The sequence below is a fragment of the Amblyraja radiata genome, chromosome 17, assembly GCF_010909765.2.
Source record: "Amblyraja radiata isolate CabotCenter1 chromosome 17, sAmbRad1.1.pri, whole genome shotgun sequence".
NCBI lineage: Eukaryota > Metazoa > Chordata > Chondrichthyes > Rajiformes > Rajidae > Amblyraja > Amblyraja radiata.
This window is the reverse complement of record NC_045972.1, coordinates 3547108-3564872: the sequence shown is the minus strand read 5'-3', so window position 1 is coordinate 3564872 and position 17765 is coordinate 3547108. Positions and strand designations below refer to the sequence as shown.

Genomic DNA, 17765 nt, shown 5'->3' with positions numbered 1-17765 from the left:
GGACATCTCTTGTGGAACTTGAAATGTCAGATGGAAATTTTCGCACTGTGTACACATTGTATATATTTATTACTTGAACAGGGGCCACAGAGTGGCACTGGTGGGGGACTGTTTGGTGAAATTTGACAAATGTAAAAAAATTGTACTGGAAAAAGTTTGTATAGTCTCCGAAAATGTCGGATGAATTTTGTTGGAATGGTTCAGAAATTGTATATATTTTCCAATTGAATAAAGTATATTTTGAAATTAAAAAAAAAATGCGTCCCTGATGTTAAATCTCTGTCTGGGTTGCAGAAAGACACCCATGGCAGGAAGTGCCCAATTGAATTTTCAAAGTGAAATGACCTGGAAATGATTCATGCTTCAGAGATGGGAAATAAATCAATTTTCAACTGTATAATGCTGAATGAAAGATGTAATAGAACTGAATTTCCTGCCAATGATTTTCTGATAGCATCTTTTCTTTCTGGCTTTACTAATTCACTTGTTATTTTAGTTCATGGTGGATGCACCTACTGTGATTTGCAAGGATTTTCCACTAAAGCATTTATTCACAAGCAATGATTAACTGGAAGTGATGAGTGTAAAAATTATCCCCAACCCTCTAAAAAAAAGTACCATTTGTGATATTACCTTATTATGGACGTTATGATTTTTATTTTCCTCACATTTTCCAACAAGATCAAAACAACAGTAGTCTGGAAAGGCATGATTTGCTCAGGGAGTGAGGCCAGAACTAGAAAGTATTGTAGATTGGAAGATTGGGTACAGCCGGCAACTGGCCTTCACTGATATTAGTGATCGCCACTCATGTGTCTAGAGGGCTACACTGGCGGTCAGGGTTGCAATGACGTTCAGAGCCGTCAACTGAATTTCGAGCTTTGGCATTTAGTACCCTGGAGGAGAGGTAGGCATAGGATGAACTCTAAACAAAAGCAATCGATTAAAAATAAAATAAAGGGGCTCCTCAGGTAATCTGAGCAGTAACTTTTTCCCACAAAGGGTGGTGGATATATGGAACAAGCTGCCAGAGGAGGTAGTTGATGCAGACACTATCCCAACATTTAAGACTTACATTTAAGTTAGACAGGTACATGGATAGGACAGGTTTAGAGGGATATGGACCAAATGCAGTGAGCTGGGACTACTGTAGCTGGGACATGTTGGCTGGTGTGGGAAAGTTGGGTCGAAGGGCTTGTTTGCACACTGTATCATTCTATGATTCTATGACTATAATTCTATGACCTTCATCAGGCTCTCAATTCAAAGCTGGAGCGCACTCAGAGAAATCGCTTTAAAATCATTTAACTGCAAAGCAAGCAGCATTTCAAGAATATACTTCCGTATGATTATTGCCTTCTCTAACTTCAAGTACCCCTTGCTTTCCCTCTCTCTCCACCCCTCCCCATCCTTGTTCTCCGACCAGTCTGACTGCCCCCTTGATAACATTTTAATGTTATCTTTGTACGCTTCATTGTCACCGTCCCCTAACTAACAATGATCTATTCTACATTTTCCTTGACCTTCGTCCCCTATGATGTCTCATTTTCACACCTTGCCCTTCCTTATCTCTGTGTCTCCCTCTCCCTTGACTCTCAGTCTGAAGAAGGGTCTCGACCCAAAACGTCCCGCATTCCTTCTCTCCAGAGATGCTGCCTGTCCCACTGAGTTGCTCCAGCATTTCGTGTCTATTTCAATCAATGCATGTTGAATCTGCCAATAACACACTAAAATTAAATGTCCTTATTGCACTGGAAAACAGATGCTCGACAACATGTGCCCAGCAACATTCCTGGAGCGTCACACTTCCACACGCTTTGGGAATCATTGATTTTCACTAACATTGAACTAGAAAAGACAGTGCCACCCAGCTGTCTTTCTGGGAGAGCGTGTCGTGTTCCCGCTTATCAAAAGAATTCCAATTTTTAACTTTCAAATTTAAATGACTTTGCCCTAAGCAGTAGCTACAGTGTAATATTGGTCCAGATGTTCACTCAGTTTGGGCGCTCTTCACTCATCCTAAATAATTGATAAAGGTCGTCATGTCTCAATCAGGATATTCCTTGGGGAGACTATTGAAAGATGCTGCAAAAGCTCGTGAATTATGTCAAGAAAAGAATCTTACCTTCTCTACCTTATTTACCTTCTCACTTCCACAGACAATAAAGGTGATTTCATCATTAGGAAGTCGGTTTACAGGCAACGAATATGATAATAAATGTAACTTGAACTTGAACTTGGAAACTGGACAGCCAATATTTCCAGCCGGAAACCCAGTTTATTTCTGGGCCTGAGCTTCATTGGCATTCTGCTGGTGAGCTGCTCGTCCTCTTTGATGTCTTGTTCTCACACCTTACATTTCCTTATCTCTGTGTATCCCTCTCTCCCCTGACTCTCAGTCTGAAGAAGCGTCTCGACTCGAAACGTCACCCATTCCTTCTCTCCAGAAATGCTGTCGGTCCCGCTGTGTTACTCCAGCATTTTGTGTCTATCTTCAAACAGACCTCCCTGGCTCAGAGTTGCTGTAACACGACAGAACCCAAGAGCAGGCCTTTGGTAGTTCTGGAACTGAAAGAACAATTGTGAAGAGGAAATCACAAGGGGAGATGTGCCAGCTGATCGGGGAACTGGCCATTCAGCCCCTCATACCTGCCCCGTCATTCAATGAGATCAGGGCTGATCTTTTGGCTCCACAGCTCTTTCTTGTACTATCCCTATATCTCATTTTCTCCATGTTCCTAATCCCATATTCCTTGATCCTTTTAATTTATAAAACATATATTCTTGATAGTCGAGTCTTGATGTTCCCCTTTGTTAGTGAATTCCAAAGTTTCACTCCCCCTGGACATTTCTTCTCATCTTTGTCCTGAATGGTTGGCTTCTCATATTGAGACTGCAACCCAGTTCTGCGTGGATTAAGATATGATGAGCGTTTGACGGCACTGGGCCTGTACTCGGAACAACAAGGAGAAACACAAACATTGTTTTCTAAGAATGTTGATAACACCGCATCTCATTTTTCCAAGGTCATAAGTGATAGGAGCAGAATTAACTCATTCGGCCCATCAAGTCTACTCCACCATTCAATCATAGCTGATCTATCTCTCCCTCCTAACCCCATTCTCCTGCCTTCTCCCCATAACTATTGACACCTGTACTAATCAAGAATCTATCTATCTCTGCCATAAAATTATCCATTGACTTGGCCTCCACAGAATGAATTCCACAGATTCACCACACTCTGGCTAAAGAAATTCCTCCTCATCACCTTCCCTGAAGAACGTCCTTTTATTCTGAGGCTATGACCTCTAGTCCCAGACTCTCCCAGTAGTGGAAACATCCTCTCCATATCCACTCAATCCAAGATTTTAATTTTCGGTGATTTTCAATGAGGTGTCCCCTCATCCTTCTAAACTCCAGCGAGTACAGGCCCAGTGCCGTCAAACGCTCATCATATCTTAATCCACGCATTCCTGGGATCATTCTTGTAAACCACCTCTGGACCCTCTACAGAGCCAGCACATCCGTTCTCAGATATGGGGCCCAAAATTGTTCACAATACTCCAAATGCGGCCTGACCAGCACCTGATAGAGCCTCGATGTTACATCCCTTACATTACAACTCAAGTGAGTGTAGACCTATTCTGTTTCATCTATCCTCCTATAACAAACCTGGAGAACTGTTTTGTATTCCGGGACTCAGAAGAGGTACCACAGAAAAATTGCAGTTCAGAATGAAGTAATTAATGATATAAAGAGGACCAGTATAACCAAATACCATGGGAAACTGGCATATTGTTAAAATACTGATGTCGCAGTTTGGATCTTGAGACGTAGCTGTGAGTTCAACACCCATTATGGCAGTTGAAGGAACACAAATTAATTTAAATTAAATAAATCTAAATATATTTACATTCATAATGTAATCACTGTAAAACCCCATCTGGTTACGAATGTCCTTCAAAAAACAAAATCAGTTCAGAGGCAATTTGGGATGAATAATAAACATTGCATAACTGGAAACTGGAAAGAGAACAGGTTTAACAGAGGTAAAGCCAGGGTGGATTTAATGCTCGGAGAAATGAGGAAAGTGATCAGTTTCCTAATTTCAGTTTTCCAATCATCCATTTCTGTCTCCCACCAGTTCCCATCCTCCCTTCCCTCCAGCGTGCCCCTTAAATCTGAAGAAATCTTGTCCATTGGGTGCCAGAGAGAGAGTTATAACCAACAATCAAATCCCTTTGTGGGTGAGGGTGAGGCCAAGTTATATGATCACTGAATCACTACTTGGAAAATGCTATGTCCAGCTGTTTCTGACATAATGTCTCATTTAAAAAAAATACAAATTCCTACACATTCGAATTTAGAAGTGAAGGAAAAAATTCCGTAGTTTGGATTTGAAAATCAAGATAAAGCTGGAGCCAGTGAGGTAGCTCTGTGGTGAAGCAAGTGTCTCTACTCAGAAAATTCCCGTAACGGCAGCACAATGTAAAACCTCTCTTTCAATTCATTTGTATGGATGACAAACAGTAATAGACGCAGCACTGATCCCTGAGACACAGACTAGTCACAGGCCTATACATATTGACCAGAAACGGGCTACAAACAGCCCAGGATTGTTTATTTTTGAGATACAGCGTGGAAACATGGACCAAAGAACCAGTCAATCTCCATTTTGTGAAAAAATCAGAGATGATCACTTTAGCAAATCAAATCAGTAAATAATGACTATGCTTGTCTGCCTTTTCCCGTTTCCCATCGCTCCAAGTAATGTTTGGAGATACAGCGCAGAAAAAGGCCCTTCAGCCCATCGAGTCCACACCAACCAGTGATTCCCGCACATTAACACTACTCTACACACACTAGGGACAATTTACAATTAACCTACAAACCGGTACGCCTTTGGAGTGTGGTAGTAAACTGAAGATCTCGGAGAAAACCCACGTGGTCACGGGGAGAACATACAAACTCCATACTGATAGCACCCGTGGCCGGGATCGAACCCAGGACTCTGGCGCTGGAAGTGCTGTAAGGCAGCAACTCTACCACTGCGCCACCGCGCTACACAAAGAGCAGAACTAAAGGCAGCCTCAGCAATTGTCAGTGATCGGAATGAAACTGCTTTGTCACCAGCCATTATTAGCACAGCTCCTGTATAACTCGATGCAGAAAGTTACAAGAAAAACATTGAAAAAAACAGAGCAACAGTTGGCTAATGTGTACGAGTCCTTCAAGCAGTGTCACTGAAGGGTTACCACCCAATGAGTTACTTAATGGACTTGGGTAGCACGACTTTATAGGCATATAAGAAAGAAATAGATCTTTTAATCCTTGTCCATCATCCAATATGATCACGGCAGATATGCCCCAAGCCTCATCTTCTCTACTATGTCACTTTCCCACAGCCCTCAATTCTCTGATCTGTCCAAAAATTCTTCCTCAAGTACTGCAATTCATCTAGCCTCCCCAATCCTCCCGGCATAAAATAATTCCCAGAAACTCCTTACACTTTTCTTATGCACCTGAATTACAGCGGGATCTTGATCGGCAGGGCAAGTGGTCCAAGGAATGACTAATGGAGTTTAATTCAGATAGAGTGATTGCATTTTGAGAAGTTAAACCAGGGTCTATACCGTGAACAGTGGGGCTGTGGGAAGAGTTGTAGAGCAGAGGGATCTAAGAGTACATCGTTCCCTGAAAATGGCATCACAGGTAGATGGGGTGGTCAAGAAGGCTTTTGGTACATTGGCATGAAAATAGTGTCACAAGTCGATAGGACGATGAAGAAGATTTTTGGCACGCTAGTGTTCATTGGTTGAATTGAGTATAGACTTTGAGAGATGTTACAGTTGTACAAGACATTGGTGAGTCCGGGCTTGGGGTATTGAGTTTAGTTTTGGTCATCCTGCTATAGGAAAGATGCCATTAAGCCAGAAAGAGTGCAGATAAGATTAATAAAGATGTTGCCACAATTCCAGGGCCTGAGCTGTCAGGCTAGGCTCAGACTTTTGTTTTGAGTGCTGGAGACTGTGATGATTTTATAGAGGTATATAATATCCTGAGGGGAATAGATATGGTGAATGCACAGAATCTTTTCCTTTTTCTTTCTTTTTCAGGTCAGACCAAACACAAGAGGGCTGCGCGGAGGCAAAGAGGTAGAGTTGCTGTCGTACAGCGCCAGGGACCCAGGTTCGATCCTGACCATGGGTGCTTGTCTGTACAGAGTTTGTACATTCTCCCCATGACCATGTGCATTTTCCCCAAGTGCTCCGGTTTCCTCCCACACTCCAAAGACGCACAGGTTTGCAGGTTAATTGGCTTCGGTAAAAAATGTCCCTCGTGTGTGGGATAATGTTAGTATACGGGGAACGCTGGTCGGCGTTGGAGGCAGGAGGCCTGTGTCCATGCTGTATCTCTAAACTTAAAAACTATACAACATCTCACACTTATCTGAATCAACCAGAGGGCATAGGTTTAAGATGAGAGGGAAAAATTTAGTTGGAACCTGGGGATAACATTTTTACACAGGAAGTGGTGGGTATATGGAACAAGCTGCCAGAGAAAGTAGTTGTGGCAGATGCAGAAACACCATTGAAAAGATATATGGACAAGACCATGATTAGGAAAGGATTTGAGGTGTATGGGCCAAACCTGGACAAATGGGGCTAGCTTAGATGGGGCATCTTGGCCTACATTAATGAGCTGGGCCATAAGGCATGTTTCCATGATATATGATGCATTGCAGAGTATTTTTGAGGATTTACAATGCATAAGCAGTCCTGTACCATTTGGCTATTCAGGTTTTCTCCACCATTCAATAAAGTCATGGAAGATCAAGTCTTGGCTTCAACACTTTCCTGCTTGCTCTGCAATAGACATTAAATCTCAGCCTAGAATACACTCACATATTCAGGCACCACAACTTTATGAATAAAGGGCTTGTCCCACAGGCTATGTTTTAGTCATAGCAGGTCGTCGAAAAACCGGCAACTGGATAAAATTTAAAATAGAATCATTACTTTAACAAACAAAAAAAACCCGAACTCAGCACCGGCGACAACCTACGTTAACCTGGCGACAACCTGCATTCACCTGGCGACAACCTACATTCACCTGGCGACAACCTACGTTCACCTGGGGACAACCTACGTTAACCCGGCGACAACCTACGTTCACCTGGTGACAACCTACGTTAACCTGGCGACAACCTACGACAATCACCTACGTCAGGAGAAGTCAAACTATGCTTATTGGCGCAAACCCACTGTCGCCGACTGCCGGCAAAAATTTTCAACATGTTGAAAATCCAGCGGCGACCAGAAAGATGCTACGACTCTTTGGGCGACTGAGGAGATGACTCACGACCGTACAGGTGACACCCCGGCGACCATGTGGCGACAACCTGTAGTCGCCCAAAAAATGGCCTAAGTGGGACAGGCCCTTTAGAGCACAGCATAGATGCACAATCCTCAAGGAGAAGAAATCCTTCCTGATTTCAGGTTAATTATTTGAAACTCTGCCCTCTATTTCCAGCTTCCTCCATGAGGGGAAACATCCTCGCTACATCTAATTTGTCTTGTTCCCTCGCAATCTTCAATCTTTCACTGGTCACCTTTTATTTCTCTAAGCACCAAATTGTGTAGGCACAACCTGGTCAACCTCTCTTCATATAACAAACCTTTATTTCAGGAATCAACAGAATGAACTTTATGTAATAACATAAAACATAGAACACGGAAGAGTTATGTGTAGGAAGGAATTGCAGATGCTGGTTTACACCGAAGACAGGCAGCATCTCTGCAATGGGTGAGAAGCAATGGGTGACGTTTCGGGTCGAGACCTGCTTTCTTCAGAGTCTGAAGAAGGGTCTCGACCCGAAATGTCAACCATTCTTTCACTCCGGAGATGCTGCCTTTCCCGCTGAGTTACTCCAGCATTTTGTGTCCATCTTAGGTCCACCATAATTGCTACGTATGAAGAGAGTAGTTTCTCTCATAAAATGCCACGATAGGTTTGAGAATGACCAGGTGATCAGGAACTAATTAGATTGAAACCAAAGCCATGCCTCAAGATGCAACTTGATAAACATCTGAAAATTGAGGCCCAGAGACTGACAGAGCAAATGGAAAGAGTGTTGTAGGTGCAGCAAATCATTGTTTTCCATGACATGCATGGATCTGATTGCACAGTCGCGGCTATCTCTGGCCCAATGTCCAAAGAGCAAAGGTGACCATGTCAAGGACAGAGTCCATTACCCACTAAACAAAACACTCCAAAGAATATCTTGACCCCAACATCGGCACACTGGCGCATCTGGTAGAGCTGCTGGCTCGTGACTTTACAGACCTGGGTTTCATCCTCACCTGTGGAATTCTGTGTGGAGTTTTCTTGTTCTCCCTGTGACCACGTGGGTTTCCTCCAGTTTCACCCACATCCCAAAGACGTGCGGGTTTGCTGTTTAATTGGTCTATGTAAAATGACACCTCGTGTTTACGGAGTGGATGAGAAATGGGATAACATAGGATTAATATGAATGGGTGATTGATGGTTGGCATGGACTTGGTTGGCTGAAGGGTCTATATCCATGCTGAGTGCAGAGGACATAAAACAGTAAAGCACAATAACATGCCCTTTGGCCCACAATGTCTGTGCCGAATATGATGCCAAGATCAATCCTTATCTGTTTGAACATAATCCATATCCCCACAGTCCCTGCATATCCATATAGCTATCCAAAAGTCTCTTCAATGCCACTATTGTATCTGCCTCAACCACCACCCCCAGTAACACATTTCAGGCACCCACCGTCTCCTTTAAATTTTGCCCTTCTCACCTTAAAATTTGCCCTCGAGTATTTGTATCTTTAAAGTTAAGCTAAATTAAACTCTGTCCTTGATGTCAGTGCCTTGATTCCATCTTCATAAATCTATCCAGTTCAATCTCAGGACCAAGCCAATGGACAAGGATGAAAATGGACACTGAAAAAGAAGGCTTTGGGAAACGATAATATTTTGGCTAAGGTGCTAAACTTGACAGAAAGGAACCGCAATCACAAATCCACAACCCCATCTCCAACACGAGGGAAAAGAAGAACGTCAGAATCTTCAGAAACTCCATCATTGATACTATAAGCATGGATGGAGAAAAATATAATGATGATAACTACTGTCTGCCGCAGGAAACGTTATTGCCGGTGTTCTCCCGAAACGCTTCCTCGTCATGATGGAGGCCTACTCTCGAGAAGGTAGCGTGGATCCCAACCCTCTACAGCACTATGGCCATGATCTTCAACACACTCCAACTCAAGAGAAAATAGACACAAAAAGTTGCAGTAACTCAGGAAGACAGGCAGCATCTCTGGAGAGAAGGAATGGGTGACGTTTTGGGTTGAGACACTTCTTCAGGCTGGTTAAGGATAAGGGAAATGAGAGACACAGACGGTGATGTGGGGAGATAAAGAACAACGAATGAAAGATTTGCAAAAAAGTAAAGATGATAAAGTAAACAGGCCATTGTTAGCTGTTTGTTGGGTGAAAATGAGAAGCTGGTGTGACTTGGGTGAGGGATGGATAGAGAGAGAGGGAATGCTGGGGTTACCTGAAGTGAGAGAAATCAATATTCATCCCACTGGGCTGTAAGCTGCCCAAGCGAAATATGAGATGCTGTTCCACCAATTTGTGTTTAGTCTCACTCTGACAATGGAGGAGACCGAGGACAGAAAGGTCAGTGTAGGAATGGGAAGGAAAATTAAAGTGTCCAGCAACCGGGAGATCAGGTTGGTTCACGCAGGCTGAGCGAAGGTGTTCCGTGAAACAATCGCCCAGTCTAAGTTTGGTCTAACTGATGTATAAGAGCCCGCATCTGAAACAACGGATACAGTAGATGAGGTTGGAGGAGGTGCAAGTGAACCTCTGCCTAACCTGAAAGGACTGTCGGGGTCCATGGACAGAGTCGAGGGAGGAGGTATAGCGACAGGTGTTGCATCCTCTGCAGTTGCTGGGGAAGGTACCTGGGGAGGGGGTGGTTTGGGTGGGAAGGGATGAGTTAACCAGGGAGTTGCGGAGGGAACGGTCTCTGTGGAAGTCGGAAAGGAGTGGAGATGGGAAAATGTGGCTCGTGGTGGGATCCCGTTGGAGGTGGTGGAAATTTTGGAGGATTATGTGTTGTATGTGACGGCTGATGGGATGAAAGGTAAGGACTACTGGGACTCTGTCTCTGTTGTGACTAGGGTGAGGGGGAGCAAGGGCCGAGCTGCGGTGTACTGAGGAGACACAAGTGAGGGCCTCATCTATAATGGGAGAGGGGAACCCTCATTCCCAAAAGAATGAGGGCATCTCAGATGTTCTAATATGGAACACCTCACCTTGGGCGCAGGTGCGGCGTAGACGGAGGAATTGGGAGTAAAGGGTAAACTCAAGAGAAACGTAGGGAGACACGAGCACCACAAAACATTATTTTATATCAATAAAAGACCATGGAGAACCAGCTTCAAATGAACTGTACGGAAATATGGCTCCATTTTACATCGGATGGTATTTAAGCTGTGATCTTAACCCAGCAAGTTTACAACATGTAGAGTAACAATGCAGGCTGATATCAAGTAAGATTGCATCTTTAGCCCAACATTTTCCTTCATTTTCTTTTAACTGCATCCTCATCTGTCATCTTAACTAAACTCCCTGCTTGAATGGAGCTAAACTACAGCACAAATGGGAAATTGATCAACTTAATATCAACTCTCTTCATTAAGTACAAGATTATTTATATTTCATGGAGGCCATCTCAGCCCATTGAGTCTGCTACTAATTTCCCATCCAATTACAAATGGAATGTGAATTTAGGCATCTTCAATTTTTATTCAATTTTCCTCTTCTGACCCTAATTGAAGCTATATTCTTATGACTTATATTTGTGCCCTCTGTCTATTCCTTACATATTCAGTTATCATTCCCCATTTTGTTACCCTGCACTAAGATCCATTCTTTAAATAACCATTCCCCAACCTCAGTCCACCCCACCCACTACTTAACTTATCCTTATCTACAGCCCCAGTTATTTAATTCAGTTATTTTGTTCTTACTCCCAGCCCAGTTTAAGTAAAGACATTGCCAATGGAACAGCTCGCTCTGTCCAAGCAGCGGTCCCAATGCCAATGGATGAAACCCCTTGCATGTAAATCACTGCTCCAATGTTCACATAGCTCCGGCAGTGATCCAAACATTATTACCTTTGTGGTTCTGCTTTTTAATTTGGACACAAGTTGCTTGGACTTCTTTGGCAGAATTTCACTCTTTATCTATGCTACATGGACATCTGTGACTGGATTTTTCCCAACCACGTTCCTGTCCAGTCCTGATTTTTGGGCTTAAGGTAGACAATGCCATTTTCTGGACTCACTCTTGCAGTATAAGTATGCAGTCCCCTAATTCCATTTCCCTACACTTTTTCACTCTCCCAAATCGAACACCTTCATCCACCCCGACCCCCACCCATTTCACAGTCAGTTCATTCACTCGTCATCCCTATAGTCCCTGCTATCATCTACACAGGTTCAAGGCTCCTCATAAAATATCCCTCACAGTCACAACCTCCTGTTCCACTTGCCTGATCAATTCTGCAATGATGATTCTGAGAAGGGTTCAGCTAGATTCCTTCTTACATTGTAATATGAGAATTTGGATTCCAGTTCATCTAGTGAGTTGAAATTCCTTGAACTGCGGATAGTTACATTAGATTTGATGGCCATGGACCTGATTCTTTTGGAGAAGGCAACTTTAGATGAACAAGATAACCTGATCTGCATTATTCTGAAACATGTAATTTTGTAACAAAAGACTGATCCAGTCCACATGAAGTAACCTTTCAAATGTCTCATTTGGAGACTGATAAAATACCTAATACTTCCAGGACCCAAATAGAAATTTCTCAGTTGTGTTGAGGTTTCAACCAAGTAACTACATATGGTTTTGGCTTCTTTTCGCCAGTAGTTTAACCTGATGACAGCTTTGGGAAAAATTGATGAGTCATGTAAAAGTTAATGAATGATTCATATGTGACTCTCTCTCACACAAACTCAATGAAAACAGACAGATTCAAGTTGAACACCGATCAAATACAAATTTCACTTAAGTTCAATTTAACATTAGGTTCAAACTGGGCTGGAGCTAAGGTGAAAGGGTAAGCAGAGTGATTGCCCTTGATTTGGTCCCTTGATTTGGGAGTGGGTCAATGGTAGCTGAATGTAAAATCACGGCAAAATATATTTTAGTAGGAGAGGAAATGTCTGTGTTCCTCTTTATTTGGATGCCAGAATCTTTCTCATGGCTAGCATGAGCCCACATTGCACATGGCATGTTAGCATTCATTGCGAGAGGATTTGCGTAAAGGTGCAAGGAAGTCCTACTGCAGTTGTACAGGGCCCTGGTGAGACCGCACCTGGAGTATTGTGTGTAGTTTTGGTCTCCTAATTTGAGGAAGAACATTATTGCTACAATACAGTACAATACCATTTATTGTCATTTGAGCCTCAGTGAACCCACAGTGACCCCACTGTGATGGAAGGCAAAGTCTTTTCTCTCCCCTGTTCTCCATTTCTCTCCCGATGACCAAGCCCCAGGCGGGCGATGCTAAGTCTCACGGCCATTTTAGGCCGTGCCGGGCGATTTACGGCCCCGCTCCCGGTCTAAAAGTCACAATGTTGGAGGCCCCGGCAGGGGCTGGAATGTCCCACGGCCATGAAGCCGCGCCAGGCGACGCGGGTCATTCCAACCTCGCGACACGGGCTGGAGAAGTCGCGTTGCGGGAGCTCCGGGAAGTGGTCTCTCCCCCCGGACCCGCGAGCTCCCGATGTCCCAGTCCACCGGACCTGCGGCTGCGTTGCTGGAGTCTCCGAGCCCCAGGAGTCGAGTCGCAGCAGCGAGTCACCACCGCTCCCCACGCTCCGAGGCCGGCCAGCCCCACGATGGTGAGTAGTCCGCAGCTCCGCAGTCTCCCGAGCCCCCGGTTCGTTCAGGTTGGAGGCTGCTCCACGGTGCTAGGCCCCAACGACAACGGAGACCCGACAGGGAAAAGGTCGGGTCTCCCGGACAGGGAAGAGATTTTAAACAGTTTCCCCCTCCCCCCCCCCCGCCCCCCACATATACACATTTAAAACCAGTATTAAAAAAACACCAACACTGCATTTAACTAGACAAAAAATGTTTTAAAAGACAGACAGGCTGTAGGGGCCGCTGCAACGGGTGAGTCGCACTCCCTGTACTATTGAGGGAGTGCAGCGTATGTTCACCAGGTTAGTTCCCGGGATGGTGGGACTGACATGATGAAAGAATGGATCGACTGGGCTTGTATTCACTGGAATTTAGAAGGATGAGAAGTGATCTTATAGAAACATATAAAATTCTTAGGGGATTGGACAGGCTGGATGCAGGAAAAATGTTCCCGATGTTGGAGGAGTCCAGAACCAGGGATCACAGTTTAAGAATGTGGGGCAGGCCATTTAGGACTGAGATGAGGAAAAACTTTTTCACCCAGAGAGTTGTGAATTTGTGGAATTCTCTGCCACAGAAGACAATGGAGGTTGATTCATTGGATGTTTTTAAGAGAGTTAGATATAGCTCTTAGAGCTAACGGAATCAAGGGATATGGGGGAAAAAAGCAGGAACGGGGTACTGATTTTGGATGATCAGCCATGATCATATTGAATGGCGGTGTTGGCTTGAAGGGCCAAACAGCCTACTCCTGCACCTATTTCTATGTTTCTATGCCGACTCTTACATGTTTTGCACTAAAATTTGCATGATGGGCATTTTTGAATTTTTGAAATGTTGCTGCTTTTTTCCACTTTCCAATATTAGTCACTGTATTCTCCATTGCAAATCCTGGTCAAAGCCGAGCATATTTGGCATTTCCTTATCTTTTTTGAGCCTATCCAAAAGTAAAAATCTGCCCAGGGCCACATATGGTCAACATACCACTAACAGTTGAACAAAGAGACCACCACAGCCTCTACCAGTGTTTAGAATCTACATAGTGTCATTTAGTTTTAGTTTTAAAGATACAGCACAGAAACATGTCCTTCGGCCCACCAGGTCCAGGCCGACCAGCCATCCCCGCATATCAACACAGTCCGACACACACGAGGGACAATTTTTACATTTACCAAGCCAATTTACCCGCATACCTGTACGTCTTTGGAGTGTGGGAGGAAACCGAAGATCTGGGAGAAAACCCAGCAAGAATGTACAAACTCCGTACAGACAGCACCCGTAGTCGGGATCGAACCCGGGTCTCCGGAGCTGCAATCACTGTAAGCACTTCTCATCTACCATTTTTAAACAAGGTCTTCAGTCCTGATACTTTTATTATGTACATAATCCTTACAATTAAAGATGCCATTACATTGCATTCAATGTTTATATTGTCGACATGAACTTGTATATATCAAACATAACGGTAAATTCTATAATCTGAAATGAATGAACAGACATCTTCCTACCTGGATGCAGAAATCTCAGCTTTCTGTTTGGCAATAGCTGCAGCTCGCTCTGCTGCCTCCACTGCCCTATCCACTTTGTCTCGAATCTTACTTGTCCGTAGAGGAATCAGATTCTTCCTTTTCCCACTCACCAACACATTCTGTTTATATTTGCCTTCTTCTTTAGTTCCATCAGGGAATGTTGTACATCCATAACCATGCCTCTTGTTGCTCAGCCACTCCCCTTCAAATTTCAGACCATCAGACCGGTGGCTTAACCCAAAGCCAGAGCGCTTGTCGTTCTTCCATTCACCGACATACATTTCCGTGGCGGTGGCGTCTATGTCATCCTCAATAACTGACAGGTCTGTCTCCCCCTCACCAAAGCTAATAGTGGAGTTGATATCGCTGGCTGTGGAGCTGACGGTACTCATTCCAGCTTCACTTCTAAACGAACTCTGCTTGCTTCTTTGGCTGGCCAGGGAGCTTTTGGACTCGGACTTTCGGAGTTTCAGTCCGCTCAAAAGGGACCTGCGGAAGATGCCTTTTTTTTTGTTTTTGGCTGAGAGAAGCTCATTGTTGCTGTGCATCGTGAGAACAAAGCCTCCCCTGCATCCAGCAGGACTTCCAGCTGGCGTGTCCGGGTGCATGGCTGTGCCATTGCTGTGTTCACTTCTCAGAGAGTTAATAGAAGTTCTAAGAGGGGACCTGATAACAGCAGCAATCCCATAGGGAACACTCTGGCGCACACCATACCCATGTCGCATTCCGCCCACCCATTGTCCCTGGTAGGTACCTGTAACAGAAGAAACATAGTGGAACCGTTAAATGAGTCATGTTCGCTTCCTTTGTTGAATACATTCACAGGTAGAAATATAACATTGTTTTTTGACACTGATCAAACACGAGACATTCAGGAAAAGTTTGATGTGAAAAGGAACTACCTGCTCCTCAAGGAATTAAGTAAAAACGTTGTGATTAACTCTCTATTTACACAATTGAAATGTAGTTCAGTTTACTTTATTGTCACGTGTACCGAGGTACAGTGAAAAGCTTTTTGTTGCGTGCAACCAGTCAGTATAGGAAGCAACTAACAGATACCAGGTGTGGGTGGGCTGAGGGAACTTTGGATCGGGCTAGGCTTGCCGCCACTGTTCAGAAGAGCAGGTGGGGAATTAATTGAAGAATGTTAAGATTGTGAGGGGCTGTAACAGGGTGGATGTGGAGAGGTGCTTACTCTTGTGGGAAGATCTACAACTGATTGAGGGGGCGGAACATTAGATTGAAGCAGACATCGATCACTGAGCTAGAGGCAAAGCACCAATTAAAAAGGGAAGCACAATACACAATCGGTGAGAGATCGGTTTTTCTACCTTCAAAACTTGAAGACAGTGGGAGAGCAGCCATCTTGCTGAAAACAGAAAGTAGCGCTGAAAGATCAGCGGGAAGATGTAGCAGAGTAGTTTTATTAAAGATCTACACTATAAAGGCTGCGGTAACTCAGTGGGGCAGACCTACAAGGAATACGTGATGTTTTGGGTTGAGACCCTTTTCAGACTTGCTGATTGAAGAGGTGGGACATTAGAATGAAGCAGGCATCCGATAAACTGAAGTAGAGACAGAGTGACAAATACAGTGGGCCGTGGGTCACGGGCAGTGGGCAACAGGCAGTGGGCAACAGGCAGTGGGCAGTGGGCAACAGGCAGTGGGCAGTGGGCAACAGGCAGTGGGCAACAGGCAGTGGGCAACAGGCAGTGGGCAGTGGGCAACAGGCAGTGGGCAACAGGCAGTGGGCAACAGGCAGTGGGCAACAGAGAGTGGGCAACAGGCAGTGGGCAACAGGCAGTGGGCAGTGGGCAACAGGCAGTGGGCAGTGGGCAACGGGCAACAGGCAGTGGGCAACAGGCAGTGGGCAACAGGCAGTGGGCAGTGGGCAACGGGCAGTGGGCAGTGGGCAGTGGGCAACAGGCAGTGGGCAACAGGCAGTGGGCAACGGGCAGTGGGCAGTGGGCAGTGGGCAACAGGCAGTGGGCAGTGGGCAGTGGGCAACGGGCAACAGGCAGTGGGCAACAGGCAGTGGGCAACAGGCAGTGGGCAACAGGCAGTGGGCAGTGGGTAGTGGGCAACAGGCAGTGGGCAGTGGACAACAGGCAGTGGGCAGTGGGCAACGGGCAGTGGGCAGTGGGCAACAGGCAGTGGGCAACAGGCAGTGGGCAACAGGCAGTGGGCAGTGGGCAGTGGGAAACGGGCAACAGGCAGTGGGCAACAGGCAGTGGGCAGTGGGCCGTGGGTAGTGGGCAACAGGCAGTGCGTAGTGGGCAACAGGCAGTGGGCAGTGGGCGACGGGCAGTGGGCAACAGGTAGTGGGCAACATGCAGCGGGCAGCGGTCAGTGGGCAGTGGGCAACAGGCAGTGGGCAACAGGCAGTGGGCAACAGGCAGTGGGCAGTGGGCAACAGGCAGTGGGCAGTGGGCAGTGGGCAGTGGGCAGTGGTCAGTGGGCAACAGGCAGTGGGCAGTGGTCAGTGGGCAACAGGCAGTGGGCAGTGGGCAGTGGGCAACAGGCAGTGGGCAGTGGGCAGTGGGCAACAGGCAGTGGGCAACAGGCAGTGGGCAGTGGGCAACAGGCAGTGGGCAGTGGGCAACAGGCAGTGGGCAACAGGCAGTGGGCAGTGGGCAACAGGCAGTGGGCAACAGGCAGTGGGCAGCGGGCAGCGGGCAGTGGGCAGTGGGCAGTGGGCAGTGGGCAGTGGGCAACAGGCAGTGGGCAGCGGGCAGAGGGCAACAGGCAGTGAGCAACAGGCAGTGGGCAGCGGGCAGCGGGCAGTGGGCAGTGGGCAGTGGGCAGTGGGCAGTGGGCAGTGGGCAGCGGGCAGTGGGCAGTGGGCAACAGGCAGTGGGCAATGGGCAGTGGGCAGTGGGCAGCGGGCAGTGGGCAGTGGGCAGCGGGCAGTGGGCAGTGGGCAGTGGGCAGTGGGCAACAGGCAGTGGGCAGTGGGCAGTGGGCAGTGGGCAACAGGCAGTGGGCAGTGGGCAGCGGGCAGCGGGCAGTGGGCAGTGGGCAACAGGTAGTGGGCAGTGGGCAGTGGGCAGTGGGCAACAGGCAGTGGGCAGTGGGCAGTGGGCAGTGGGCAGTGGGCAACAGGCAGTGGGCAGTGGGCAGTGGGCAGTGGGCAACGGGCAACAGGCAGTGGGCAACAGGCAGTGGGCAACAGGCAGTGGGCAGTGGGCCGTGGGTAGTGGGCAACAGGCAGTGGGCAGTGGGCAACAGGCAGTGGGCAGTGGGCAACGGG

General features: G+C 46.3%; 1 protein-coding gene across 1 annotated transcript in view; it reads right to left on the bottom strand.

Moving 5' to 3' along the window:
• jph3 (junctophilin 3) overlaps positions 1-17765 on the bottom strand; it is a 160420-nt gene that overhangs the window by 107226 nt on the left and 35429 nt on the right. The window contains exon 2 of the mRNA XM_033035637.1: positions 14495-15269. Coding sequence (XP_032891528.1) covers positions 14495-15269 — 775 coding nt within the window. The remainder of the gene's footprint in view (positions 1-14494; positions 15270-17765) is intronic.